Source organism: Tiliqua scincoides, chromosome 10, assembly GCF_035046505.1.
Source record: "Tiliqua scincoides isolate rTilSci1 chromosome 10, rTilSci1.hap2, whole genome shotgun sequence".
NCBI lineage: Eukaryota > Metazoa > Chordata > Lepidosauria > Squamata > Scincidae > Tiliqua > Tiliqua scincoides.
In genome coordinates, this window is record NC_089830.1 from 29,349,195 (window position 1) to 29,363,961 (window position 14,767).

General features: G+C 50.0%; 1 protein-coding gene across 1 annotated transcript in view; it reads left to right on the forward strand.

Annotated features, from left to right (window-relative positions):
• Positions 1 to 14,767, forward strand: part of DLL3 (delta like canonical Notch ligand 3) — a 43,826-nt gene that overhangs the window by 25,394 nt on the left and 3,665 nt on the right. Inside the window, exons 7-9 of the mRNA XM_066638155.1 lie at positions 2,809 to 3,025; positions 4,871 to 5,519; positions 9,220 to 9,337. Of these exons, the coding sequence (XP_066494252.1) occupies positions 2,809 to 3,025; positions 4,871 to 5,519; positions 9,220 to 9,337 (984 nt within the window). The remainder of the gene's footprint in view (positions 1 to 2,808; positions 3,026 to 4,870; positions 5,520 to 9,219; positions 9,338 to 14,767) is intronic.

Consider the following 14,767-nt stretch of genomic DNA (forward strand, 5'->3'; position numbering starts at 1 on the left):
CTGGAAAGGCTGGAAGTGCATGAAAAGAGAGGGGTCCTTCTCTGAGCAGTGCGTTCCTCCCCTTCCCTGCCATCTTTGTCACGTTCTGATAACTTTCAGCAACAAATGCCCAGGGCTTAGCTACCTGCCTGTCAACTGGGGGGTGTTTGGCCTTTTCATTAGCAGGCAGCTCAGTCCTAACTAGCACCTGTACAGTGGGGCCACCCAGCCAACACTGTATCCTATGCTGTCTGGGAGCAGGCTGGAGGTCTTCTTTGAGTTTTGTCCCCTTAGTCTGGGTAAAGCCCAGCATGCTCAATGGGGCTACTTAGATCCATGCCAGCAGAATAACTGGCTCAAGCCTGAGCAGCCTGTGTTGTGCTTTCAGGCCTGGGAAGGAGAAAAGGATTTGGTGTGCGCCAGTGCTGCTGGTCCCACCCCCACTCCCCAGCCCTCTCCACCCTTCCTCTGCCCCATTTACACCCCTTCCTGTCCCCACACTGCCAGAAGGAGCTTACCTGCTCTGTCAGGTGCTTCTCCTGGATCCAGCAGCGGCTGGATTTGTAGGCCTTCCCACTAGTGCTGCTTATTTTCTGGGTGTCACAAACACTGTAGGCTGCTGCTGCACCAGCGCCACTGAAGAAGGATTGCGCTGGCGGCCTCTTCGCAGAACACGTGTGGAGCTTAATGTGACAGGAAGGTGGTGGTCCAGCCTGCTTTAAAATTGCTTCCCTCATCCAGCTTGTGATGTGGTCTTTGGAGTAGAGAAGAAAGTCTCCATTCTTTCTCCTTGCTGTGAGTCATACGATCTCCCTGTGTTTTCGAAAACCATTTTTCCCCCAAATAGACAGTAACCACTGAAACTCCAGAGGTCACATAAACTACTATCAGCGTCTTCTCCAAAGCACCCTAAAACCACCTACAACCCAGCTGTGGGACCTGGCTGTTCTGATCGTCATCAGTATGTCTTTTCAGTACAATCCTTTTTCGTTTTAGCTCAGGGATGCCTGTGAAACTCACCTCTTGTAACTGCATTTGCACAAAAGATCTCAAAGCGATGGCTTGTTGCAGCTTCAAGGGGATCCTCTTGATCAGAAGGAGATGGTTGTATTTATAATGCCATTGGTTAGTGTGCCTGGAACTAAGGATCTCCAAGAGGCACCCTTGGAACCTGTAAGACCCAGGCTCAGCCCAGTAATGTGGGAAGTGGCAAGAACACCCTGGGCAGGTGTAGAATGCATTCCCCCTCACCACTGAAATGCAATCCATCCCACCCACTGAATATGTCAGAGCGTGGGGTAGGCTATTGAGGCAGAGCAGGGATTCCCAGAGAGGCTTGACTTCTGGCATGTTGATTATTGGGTGAACCCTCCATTGAAGTCAGCCATTTGATTTGGGTGATTGGAGTGCCCCAATAAGCCATTGCCAGTCTTGGTTTGCTTCAGACCAGTGTTTCTCAAGGTTTGTCCTCTGCCATACCACTTCACATAGTCCACCTATTCAAAGTACCACTGGAAGTGACATCATCACCAGTTACTTCTGGGTTGGGAGGCCAGATTTAATGCAGCAAACACCAGTAAGAGGCTTAGGGTGGGCAGGAAGGCTTTTTCAAAGCATTCTTTGGAACCCACCAAGTTGAACCTCCCACTGCTGTTCTGTTGTGTTCCTAGTCTCACTGGGGTGTGGCAGGTGTCCTGCAAGTACCACCAGGCACCACCTCAAGTGCCATTGGTGGTACCCATACCGTTGGTTGAGAAACACTGCTTTAGACCCACCATTGGTCTGACCAAGGTGAGGCAGGCCCGCATCCTCCACAGCAGCACAACAGAAATGGGAAGTAGAGAGAACTGTTAAAGAAATGTGAGGAGGAGATGCCACCTAGCTGAGAAATCCACCATGGAGGATCAGGGCTGAGGGTCAGGATGCTGATGAGCCCAGAAGCACCTTCTCCAGCAGGGACTCTGAACTGCTGGAAGTCCCAGAGCTTAATGTGACAAGAAAAAGAGGTTATGGTGAGGAATTCATGTCACAGTACCTTAGTTTTTTTGTAGGTCCTGGCTTTGATTGTCCTCTAAATCTCAGGCTCTTGGCCCTCTAGAGAGGTATATAACAGGGCAACAGCTGCAGTCTGCAGTACTCTGACCCAATCTGTTGCAGACATGCTGAGAGCTACAACCTCTGCATAGAGACCAAGCAACTTGGCCTCTTTGGATGGCAGCCTTGCAGTGTCCAGACTGACCTATAGATCCTGCTCCATGTACAGGTAACCTGTAGCTTACTTTTGATGGGGTCTGTTTCATCTCTGTAGCCTCAGGTTTCCTAAACCAGGTTGTTGGCAATGTTAAGCTTTGCAAGAGCTGAACTACTTGGACCAAGGCACATCTTGCAAATGCTTTGCTCTTGGGTGAAGGACTAAGGACCTGAAAGATGTCACTTGCTCAGAATGCCTTTTTCCTTAAGGTCAACTTATCATGATATGAGCTGCTGGACTAAGCTAGAAAACGTTTGTCCTCTTTTTTTCCCCCTTGGAGTTTAACTCTAAGGATGTGATTGAAATGCAAATCAAATTTAAAATACCTGGCAGGTTTGTTTACATTGAGCCTGAGTGAGGAGGTGGTCTGGTGAGCAGATGTCGATTGATCTTCAGTGGTTTGGGGGAGGCCTCGACCAGGGGATTGGACCCAGTAGGGCACAACCCTCTAGTGCTCATGTGTAGCTCCCATTCATCTCCGTGGGGCTTGTGCAGGAGATGTCCCAGTGAATTGCGCCTGCCTCTTCCCAAACAGAAGACCCTGTTCATTTGGTTGTCCTTCCTTTCTTTTTTGGCAGGACTTGGAAAATGACTACAAATGCACCTGCCCTCAAGGTTTCTACGGCAAGAACTGTGAAGTCAGTGCCATGACCTGTGCCGACGGGCCTTGTTTCAACGGCGGCACCTGTGTGGAGAAGCACATGGGCGGCTACACTTGTCACTGTCCAATGAGCTACCATGGCTCCAATTGTGAGAAAAAGATAGACCGGTGCAGTAATAACCCGTGTTTGAACAGTGAGTGTCATTTTTGTCTCCAAGGTACCTTATATCGATGAGGCAGGCGGGGGGGGGGGAGAGAGAGGTTGTTGCTTGGCTAGGTTTTGAATATCACGATGGAGTGATTTCTTTAAAAACCTGTTTGTGAGAGGTGATCTACTACCGGCTACCTTAGAATCCTTATAAGGCCACATCTATATAGTAGGACTCACGTGCATGCACGTACCCTACAGTTTATAGGGTTAAAAACTTTTAACTGGCTCAACTTTGCTGCCCCAAAGGACCACAAAAGTCATAGTTTTGAAAGAATGTTGAGCCTCGCAACACACGTGGCCCCAGTTCCCAGGCCCTTTGATGGGGGGTTCATAATTTGGAAACCAGTCTATGCTTGTAGAACAGGCATTCGCGCTGTGTTTTATTCTGGTCAGTTTTGTCTAAGGTCTGTATGGGTCTGTTACAGGAGCTCTAGCAAAGTACTGGGCAGCTAAGATAGCACTGTAGTTAAACTGGGCAGCTATGTTGTGCCATGAATGTGAGTTATTTCTACAGCAGTGTTTCTCAACCAGTGGTACAAGTGCCACCAGTGATATTTGTGGTGAAACTCACAGGACCCCTGCTGCCTGGCAGTGAGACCAGGAACATGATGCAACAAACAGTGGTAGGAAGCTTGGCTCGGTGGGCAGCTTCCTGCTTTTCCATGCTCAAAAAGCCCTCCTGTCCACCTCTTACTGGTGTTTGCCACATTGTATCTGGCCTCCCAATCCAGATGTCAGTGGTACTTTGCATAGGTGGACCACATGAAGTGGTACAGCAGGGGACAAACCTTGAGAAACACTGTTCTACAGTACTAGAATGACTGTAGTGTCCCAGCTAATGTCCCAGCTAATGTCCCAGCTGAGTGTCCCAGCTAATGACTGTAAGCCTCAGGGTAAGTGTGTTTGGTGAGCTAAAAGCAGAGGAAATATCCACTGGTCATCCCGAACAAACTGCCTCACGCAGTAATGGTCAGGCAGCAGTTGTACTAAAATGAAAATCAATTTCTTGATCCTTGCAGTTGGTTTATGATGAGACTAATTCCTTGAAACAGCATCTTGGCACCTTAAAAAAAGCCAAAGAATAGTGGAACTCCCATTTCAGAGTTGGTGCTCTCACCCTAGCCCCCTTGGATCTGGGCACTATGAAAAAGGAGGAAGACTGAGCGTGCAGGGACAGAAGCGTGGCTGGCTGGTGGACTCCCGATGTCTCTGTAGGAACTGGACTACAATGATGTCTGAACATGGCTCAAACAGCATCTTTCTTCCCATTCTCTTCCCATTCAGTGTAATTTGCAAACCTGAACTCTTTTCTTCCTTATCCTGAGCAAGTGACTGTTTGTAGGCCTTCATGAATGCATGGTTTACAGCCAGACCAAAAATCTTCTGACTCCCTGTCTTATAAAATAACTGGAAGGGCTGCTTCTTTGGGTTGGGTTTTCACCATCAGCCATCCTGTGAGTCACCCTGCAGCCCTGGACAGAAAAGACTGGAACGTGGACAGTGTCATCACCTGCTTGAGGCCAGAAGGAGAAGCTGCTGCCCCACCCCACACACCAGCACATCCCTGATCAGAGGGGCTGTAATGTACCTTTGTATGGGTTTTAATGGCAAGCAGCTCTGAAAGCCTGTCTTGGCTGTAAAGCAGATTATAAATAGAACACAGCACAAGAACTGCAGGGGAGTAATGAAGGGAGAGAGGCAGGCCTTTCTGTCCTGCATGTGAGAGGCGTCTAGCTGGCCATTGTGGGAAACAGGCTGCTGGCCTGGATGGCCTGATCCAGCAGGGTTTGACTCAGGCTCTTAATCACCTTCTCTCTTTCTTTGCCAGGCGGTCACTGCCTGGACCTGGGCCGTAGCGTGATCTGCAAGTGCCGTCCAGGTTTTGCCGGCTCTCGCTGTGAATTGAATATAGATGACTGTGCGGGGAACCCCTGTGCCAACGGAGGCACCTGTGTTGACGGCCCCAACAGCTACACTTGCTCCTGCACCCTGGGCTACGGTGGGAAGGACTGTAGTGCCCGCATGGATGCCTGTGGCTCCAGCCCCTGCCTGAACAGCGGCACCTGCTACACCCACTTCTCAGGCCATGTCTGTGAGTGTTCTGCTGGCTACATGGGCTCCAGCTGTGAGTTCAGAGTCCAGGTCCCCACCCCTGTGAGCAGCCAGCGGGTGGCCGAGGGCCCTTTCCCCGTTGCACTGGCAGCTTCCTTTGCTCTGGGGCTTATGACGCTGGTGCTCGCAGCCTGTGCCGCCGTCGCTGTGCTTCGGCACATGAGACAGGGCCGCAAGGCTGTGAAAAGCCGTGTCCGCAATGACCTGGCAACCTTCAATAATCTCAAGGAGAGGGATGGCTTCCTCATCTCTCCCGGGCGCTTCAAGGTATCAAACAGAGATGCCAGCTTCAACAGCGACCAGTACAATTGTAAGAGGAAGCTGCTGGATCACAGTCGCGAATCTGTCTGCAGGAAGCTGGAGAAGTAAGTGGCACTTTCTGACCTGCCTGGTCTGGTTACTGTAAAGGTGGTGTGGAGTGGGGCAGATTGAGCTGGACTGGGGGCAGTGAGAGGAAGAGCTGCTGACAAAAAGAAAATTCTGCTTGCTTTGATTGCACCTCATTTGTAAACAATTGTTGTGTTACTACTGTACAATCACACAATGTAAATAGGCCTCCTGGAGATTGTATAGTGAACATGGCACCTGAATCTGCACTTGTGGGATGATATGCAAGTATCTTGTGCTCTTTTGTGCTGCCTGAGGCATCTGGTGGGCTGCTGTGAGATGCAGGAAGCTGGACTAGATGGGCCCTGGGCCTGATCCAGCAGGGCTCTTCTTATGAGAACTTGCCTTTTTAGTGTCCAGGAGGAGATTGCTGGTTATTGACTGCAGCTCTCCCCATCTGGAGAAATGCTCAGGGGCAATATTGGTCATGCCAAATTACTGTAGAAAAGTGGCCCAAGAATGACTGTGGGCAGAGACCAATGATTTTCAACCTTTGTCACCTCATGGCACACTGACAAGGTACTAATATAGTCGAGGCACACCATCAGTTTTTGGACAATGGACACCATGCTGCTGGTGGGAAGCTTGCATCTCCCAATGGCCCTACCGCTAAATGACCTTCCTTCAAACTCCTGCAGCACACCTACAGGCCATTTGCGGAACAGCAGTGTGCCATGGCACAGTGGTTGAAAATGGCTGGCGTGGACTGAGAAGCATGTCTTGATTTGAGGCTCACTCTTCTCTTTCTTTGCCCAGATCACTGATTCTCAAACTTTTTGGGAGGGGGTGAGGGGGGATGTACAGCAAGTAACTCACTTTTCATGGAGTTAGGGCTGCAGCAGACTCCAGGTGGTGCCTTGGAATCTTCAAACAGAGCGATCACAAAGCGCTTCTTGTTTGCAAGGAGGTGCTTTGCAGTTGCTCCGTTTGAAGTTTCCAAGCCCCGGGGAGCCCTGCGCAGGGCTCCCTGCACCTCTTGGAGCCTGCTGCAGTCCTAACTCCATGGAAAGTAAGTGAAAGCATCCCCCCTCAGTGACATGATCCCGGGGATTGCGTTGCTGCCTCTCCCCTTTCCCCGTCCCTGAAAGGGACGGGGCAGCTTTACACAAGCTGGTGGGTTGCAACTCACCATCTTGGGAACCACTGGCCTAGATATTTGTTTTAATTGAATAGTCTTTTAGTAGAAAGCATTCTTCAAAAGATCCAAAAATGTTGACTTTTTCACTTGATTGAAGGGAATTCATACTAGAAACTCAAAGAGGTCAAAGGGTGAAATAGATCATATCCTACAGGAGAGGAACAGCAGTATTTCCAGATTGTGCCTCTGTTTTGAACTAGCTCATTTTCATCCTGGCATCACAACCAGAACATTCATACTGGCAAGTTGTAATTCCGGGATAGCCTGCTGGATCCCAAGATATCTAGGGCAGCAGGTCTTGTTTGCAGTCAGTTCCAGCACCCTTGAGTTGCAGTCTCGCTGGGGTGTGTGTGTGTGTGTGTGTGTGTGTATAAGTCCATCAGATTTAACTAAGTAGGCCTGTTGACTGCTTAAATGCAAATCACAATTGCTCTGCTCAAGAGTGAATAAATGCTGCCCTCTTGAGGCTTCCTGCATTTCCCATAGTCTTTAAAGTGATACTAGAAGTATTGTAAGTAAATATATTTACTGTACACTTGACATGGGATGAAGTTTCTTCTTCACCCACAATAGCAAGAGCCTGAAGTATTCTGCACACACCTGAGAGTGTTGGACAAAACAAGGTGTCCTATGGAAGGTCTGGGTGGGCAGAATCCCTGTTGTTCTACCCTGGCTACCATTGCACTGTAGATTACCTGGGAGTTGGAGATTAAAACAAGTTCTTGAAGGCAAGCTGTATTAAGGAAATTAAGGGTTTGTTCAATCTGGTATGGGTTGAGAAATTCTTTTGTATATGTGGCTTCAAAATGCATGTTTAAATTTTTAAAGTGTGAAGCTTTCAAGTATGTGAACTTGTAGTGTGAACACATTTTGGGAGTACGTATCTCTCGTCTCTTGTGCAGTCTGCCTGCCACAGGTGGACAAGCTCTGCAGTCCTAGCTGTGCTGCTGTTCCAGTTGGCAGTCCTTTGGGATTGTGCTGATTTCAAGCAATCTCTGGGGCACTTGGAATAGCTCAGGTCCCAACATATAAATCCTTGGGGGCCTCCAGTGTTTACTTCCGTCCATTGTGAAAACTGTTTATTCTTAGCCTTTGCTTCCTGTTTCTTTTCAGGGAGGGAGGTGGGAGAACAACGGATTCTTAAGAGATTTGATGAGATTTAACAAAAGCCACAATTCACAGACTTGTGTACCCAAAGGCTGTGCGCACTCCCAGGGTATCCTCAAGAATCCTTTCCCAGTGCAGCTTGCCAGAAAAGGTTCCGCTGAGTCCAGTGATACACTGCAAAGTCATTGTCGTCCCCCCACATGTTTGTGGCCACCATTAAAAGTCTTGGCAAAACACCAGGAATGTGCTCAAGGCGCAGAGTATGAGTTGAGTCCCGAGTCAGCAACCCCATGACTTGACTCACGAGTCATAGCATGCGACTGTCGCAACTCGACCCATGAGAAATTTACAGTCATTTCTAGTCAAGTCATGAGTCATTAAGGATGGCAAAAAAAGCCACCCTAAGCTTTCCTCCTCCCCTCACCCTCCCCAACCACCACCTCCATTCCTGAGCTGTATGGGGTTTCACAAAGTCAAAGAGAGATTTATTTGTGAGTTGTTCATGCAGAATTGTTAATTGCTACAGAACTGAGGACAGGCTTTGTGGAGAGAGGGTCAACTGTATCAGAGGCAGCAGGAGAGGTCAAGGAGGAGGATAGAGTAGAGGTCTTTGGATCTGGTTTTGAGGAGAGTAGTTTCAGTGAGTACAGAGACCAGATTGTAAGGTGGTCAAGAGAGGGACTGGAGGAAATGGGTGCCAGGGAAGCAGGTGGCATCGCACAGGAGGTTAGAAGCTAGGGTGGAATGCAAATTTGGCCTTAGGCTGAGTGAGCAGGCCTTTGTTTGAGAAGAGGGAAACAGTGGCATTTTGGAAGAAGGCCTGAGCAGTGGTACACTGATGGGAGCACTCCCAGGCAGCTAGGAGAATCCACTAGTAGGGGCAGTTGGCTTCTGCTAGCCTTGGTTTTCCAGAGTAGGAAGAGTTTGTTGGGGCCTGCGTTCACAGAATTGGGACTATTCCGGTGGCACTGTGTTCACTTCAGCTTGCCCTTTGAAGTGGATCAAGGCACATTTGCCTTCTCATGAGTAAATGTGCATGTGTACTCCATCTCCATAGGGCTCTTTACATTTTCACTGTTGGCTATCAATGTGTCAGTTTCATGATCCTCCAAAAATTGGGTCACGATGCACTTGTGGGTTCCAACCCACAGTTTGGGAACCACTGTTCTAGACTGAAAGTTGCCACCATAATCAAGGCTTAGTTTACACCATGGCTCAGTGTTACTACAGTAGTGCCTGAGTATGTGCAGAGTGCCATTTCCTCTCTGGTGAGTAACCCTAACCAGTCCACCTCTATTTTGAAGGACAGGATCTCTGAAGGTGTGTCTTCTGAATAGACTTGAGCCCCAGAATCTCTTTTTTATTATAGCTGTAAGTAATCAGGCTGTAATTAAGGTTTAACCCCTTACTTGCTCCTTTCTTCTCCACTACAGTAAAAAATCTGAGCCTATCCGGTCTCTCACTTCTGCTGGTTACTCCAAAGAAGGCACCTACCACCCCATCTACATCATCCCCGACCAGATGGAGCCACAGTGCATATACGCGACAGAGGTAATGAACATACACTCAGTCCTTCACTCTGCTTATTCTGTTGCCCCCTAACTAGCTTAGAGGGCTACAGGTGACAGTGCCAGGCCCACCAAAGGTGAAGGTAGATGTGGCCATTTTTGAGCAGTCCTGCTGGGCATTCAGCTTGCAGCTGATGGTGCAAATGTACATGCAGCAGCAAGTGGAGTGCTGGACTGACAAGGCCACCCGCTCTTTGATTTGCCCCCTTATGTGTCAAGGGTTGTTTAAACATATGGTGTGTCTGTTTTAAATGCTTTAATGTATACATTCATTACAATTTTTATTTTAATGTTCTTGGGCAGAGGGGAGGTGCATTGGTAATAAACCATAAGCAGTAGGTGTCGATCCCGGTAGTACTGTGGCCCGCAGAGGACTTGGCTTTTCCGTCTTCAACCTGAACGATGCCAGAAACCTGCAGAACTGTTTGTTCAGCGTTTATTGCTCCAAGCCTGTGTTTGGACAAAGGGGCTCCTGAAACTCTGCCTCCCCTCCCCACAGACTGAGATGGGAAGTGTCATCCCTGCCAATCAGAGAGCATAATGTGGGTCGTTTGCTGGCTTTCTGCTGCCTGGGTTTAAAATGCCACCCTCTGTGCGGAAGAAGAGTGTGGTCATCCTTGGATACATTTTGCAGAGCAGGGTTTTCAAGCGCATTATCCTTCCTTGAATCTGATTGCAGAAGCTTCCATTTGACCCCTCGCAGCAGTTCCAGTTATGGCAGCCTCTGTGTGAGGACAGCTGGACCAAGAGCCAGCTGCCAGCCCTATAGGCTACATGTGGGAGCGACTGGTTTTTGCCTGACCTGAGGCTGACTTGGTGTTTTTTTCCCCTGTCTGTTGAAATCAGCCTTTTAAAAGTTGGGGGCAATGTTGGATTCAGGTTTCAAAAGTGTGCTGAATTTCCAAAGTGTGATAAATATCACTTCCTCAGAAGGTCAGGCATGTTGTCTGAACTCCTCCAGGGCCCTGGTAATTAGGACAGCAATATTTAACTACTGGTGTGGAAACCTGCTTGCAAGCACTGCAAATTGAGCCAAACAAGATGCTGCCTTTGCTTAAACCAGCGCTTTGTGGGCAGTGGGTGTTGTGGAGGAGCTGGGTCCTGTGTCCGTGCTTTGGAAGGCGTCTTGCAGCTCTCTGCAGCAGTGCCACTGGACTGAGGGCTCTCACCTCATCCCTGCTGAACTTGCTGAAATAGACATTCCAGAGCTTGTAGGGGAACTGTCCAAATGGCAGAGACAGGAGCGGGACTTACTGTAATGCATCATCTGCTGATGGCCAAAACTGCTCAGTGCGCATGTCACTGGCGCTGCTGCTTTCCCCACAGAAGCCATGCTCATAGCGTCAGGGACCCCTCTAGCCAGTTGCAGTGGCTGAAGTTAGGTTGTTCAGCTTTCTCTACTTGCCCCCGTGCAGCATTGACTGGTGGCGCACAGACAGTCAAGCTTAAAAGCCTTCACATGAAAGTACAGCTCTTACCTTGCAGTCCCCCCTTCCCCACCACACCAGACCCCAAGGGGCAGCTGTCTCATCAGGCTGCCCACTTTCTCTTTTCTATAAGCCCCACCAGCAGCGTGTTGTGCTGCCCAAGACCACACCAAGAGTGCTTTAACAGGGAGCAGAAGGCAGAAGTGATGCGGACTTCTGCCAGAGCAACACTGCAGGGTCCTTGCTTGCTGGTCTCTGCCCCAGATCCGGGCCAAAACTACCCCCCTTCACCAGTGTGCTTTGCTTGCTGACTGACACAGCCCATTCTGTGGCTAATCCCAGCTAGCTGCTGGCAAATGGAACACACAGGTACAAGGGTGGCTGTCCTGGGAGTTGCCACTCCAACAGCAAAGTCAGCCTTACTATGCAAGTCAAATATACATGGCTCCTTTTACACTGAGTTCTACAGGAAGTGTCTCAACGAGTCGAGCTTTTGTACAAATAACATGGGTAAGCCAAAGTTTTATTTCTTTTCCTTAATGCATGCCTTGACTGGATACGAATCCTGTTTCAGCTTGTTAATGATGAGGCACCTTACTTGCACTTACAGTTTTGCTGTGATAAACTGACAAATCGCATTTGCACCAATGATCTTGTAGGGGGTGGGAATGTGCACCAGGTGCCAGAAAAGGTAGGAGCAGGAGGTTAACACAGCTGACAAGCCTGATAGGAACAGCAGGAAGCTGCAGCAAACAGCCTGGCTTTGAACACAAACCAAGTGCGCAAATGCTTCGGGGTCCAGTACAGGAGGTGATTAACAGCCCAGGCTTGAACTCCAGGTTCTCCAGCTTGTCTCGGGTACCTTTCCACAAAATGGGTTCAGTGCCAGCCAGGCCAGTACTATGAGGCAGACTGCTTTGAAACATTCTGGAAGACTGCCTCTAGAAACACCGTGCAGAGGGTGCAGCCTGTCTCGGCAGGGATCATCTGACCCAGATTGCCTCCCAGGCACTTTCAAAGAATGCATCCTTCCACTCCCTGGCCAGTGCTTGCTGGGTTTTGTGACAGGGCTGCCTTTTCTCCACCTCCTGCACCAGTTGTTTCCATCCTCACAGCTTCTGTGAACAAGCAGAAATGCACCAGATGCTGCTACTTAAAATCATTACAGAATGGGGGGGGGAGCCGCTGAATATTTTAATCAGGCAACTCAAAGGATAAGCAACACATCCAGGATGTTCTGTCTGAGACACAGCACTACCCCCAGAGAGGGAGTCCAACCAAAGGATTTCACCAGTTGCAAGTTGGAGAGCTGCTTAGGAGAGATGTTGATGCTTCACCATTCCCTGGTAAAGCTTCTGTGGCAAGCTGGCCCTGCGCTAGACGCATCGAATTCTGAAGAGGTGACATGCAGGATTAGGAAGCTGCATGTTGCTTGCAGCTGAGTCCCTGGAAGGTGCAAGTCTTGGTGGCCGCAGGGATCACTGCACTTCCTGCTCAGACGGATGTGGTGTGGTGAGACTCCACCCCCCATAGGTCTGCCTTACGGAGGAGGGAGGGGCCAGCCGCTCTGCACAGTCCTCACATGCAGATGCAAGTCTGAAGAGCTTATGGATGATGGGCCGTTCCAGAGGTCTGCCTTCACGCAAATGGTTGCTCAACCACAATTTGACATCATATTCATCACTTCCGTACTCTAGTGATAGACCTGTGGGGCTCCAGGTCCAACAGAAATGGGTCAGCAGCTGGCCTGCCTTCAGCTTGTTCGTTTCAGGCCATTTTCTTCTTGTAGCCCTTCCTTGGCCTGGCAGCCTCTGGTCCAAAAATGGTTGGCAACCTTCAGTCTCGAAAGACTATGGCTTAAGCCTGCAGCACCCGGTATTCCCAGGCGGTCTCTCATCCAAGTACTCCTGAGTAAACCTGGATAGGCTTGTGCTGTGGATTGGTTCTACTGAAGAGGGCACCATGGATAATTGGGTGATGCAATTCTTCCTACTGTGCATTTTGCCCCACCCTCCTTCAGGGGCGCTTCTCTGGTCCAACCCGCCTTCTGGAGTGACATCTGGGACAATCCAGAGAATGGACAGTGTGCCCTTGCCCAGGGTTTGTCCTTCTCTACCCCACCCAGCAGCAAGGAGAGAGGAAGTCACTGGGTCATGGGGTGAGGTGGTTCCGCTTCTCTTCACCTCGTGGACTGGAGCACACAATCTCCCCAAGTGCAACCGTGTTTCATCAGGGTGGCACTTGGGCACAGATCCACCTTTGCACTGGGCCTATCTGTCCAAGACTGACAGATCAGGAATCTACAGTGTCTCCACAAGGCCTTCAGTTCTCCTCTACACAATGCTGGTCTTTGTTTAATAATAATAATAATAATAATAACTTTATTTCTACCCCGCCTTTCTCCCCGAAGGGACTCAAGGCGGCTTACAACATATTAAAAACAATTTAAAAACAAATAAAAACATATTAACACATACTAAAAACAGCAGTCAGAGTAAAAATAGGTAAAAAGAGCATAGAGCAGCAGCAAGTCATAAAAGAATCAGGCCTGTAAAAAAAAAAATTAAAAGATGTTAAAAAATGTTAAAAGGCCAAGAACTCAGAAGGCCTGTTTAAACAGAAGGGTCTTCAGGCCTTGCCGAAAGGTCTCAAGAGAGGGAGCCATTCTTAAGTCAAGGGGAAGGGAGTTCCATAGAGTTGGTGCCACTACTGAGAAGGCCCTATTTCTTGCAGCCGCCCCACGTACCTCCCTAGGCGGCGGCACTTGTAAAAAGGCCTTCTCTGATGACCTGAGAGGGCGAGCCGGATTGTACGGGAGCAGGCGATCTCTAAGATACCCTGGTCCAGAGCAGTATAGGGCTTTAAAGGTCAATACCAGCATCTTGAATTGGGCCCGGAAACGAATGGGCAGCCAGTGCAGCCGCTGGAGAAGCGGACTGACAGGGTCGAACCGCCTACCTCCAGTAACCACACGGGCCGCCGCATTCTGCACTAGTTGCAGTTTCCGAACCGTCTTCAAGGGCAGCCCCACATAGAGTGCGTTACAGTAATCTAATCTGGATGTCACCGAGGCATGGATCACCGTGGCCAGGTCTGCACGATCCAAGTACGGCCGCAGCTGGCGCACCAGCCGAAGCTGAGCGAAGGCCCCCCTAGCCACAGCCGCCACCTGGGAATCCAGGAGCAGCTGCGAGTCCAGGTGGACCCCCAAGCTGCGGACCTGCTCCTTCAGAGGGAGTGCAACCCCATTCAGGGCAAGCCGATAGTCCAGCACCTGCATCGAGGATTTCCTAACCAGGAGAGCCTCTGTCTTATCCGGATTTAACTTCAGCTTGTTAGCCCCCATCCAGATCCTCACTGCCTCCAGACAGCGCTCCAGGTCCTCAACCACCACCCTGGAGTCTGGAGGAAAGGAGAGATAGAGCTGGGTGTCATCAGCATATTGATGACACCCCACTCCAAACCCCCGGATGACCTCTCCCAGCGGTTTCATGTAGATGTTAAATAGCATGGGGGACAGAATTGAGCCCTGTGGCACCCCGCATCTCAAGGGCCAGGGTGTCGAACAGGCATTCCCCAGCACCACCATCTGGGACCGACCCTCCAAGTAGGAGCGGAACCACCGCAAAACAGTGCCTCCAGCTCCCAACTCGGCCAATCGGCCCAGAAGGATACCATGGTCGATGGTATCGAAAGCCGCTGAGAGGTCCAGCAGGACCAACAGGGACGCACTCCCCCTGTCCAGTCCCCGGCGTAGGTCATCCACCAAGGCGACCAAGGCGGTTTCCGTCCCAAAGCCCGGCCTGAAGCCAGATTGAAAAGGATCCAGATAATCCGCTTCATCCAAGACCCTCTGGAGTTGGGATGCCACCACCCGCTCAATTACCTTGCCCAGAAACGGGATGTTGGAGACTGGCCGGTAGTTATCCAACACAGTGGAATCCAGGGAGGGCTTCTTCAGGAGGGGGCGAACCACCGCCCGTTTC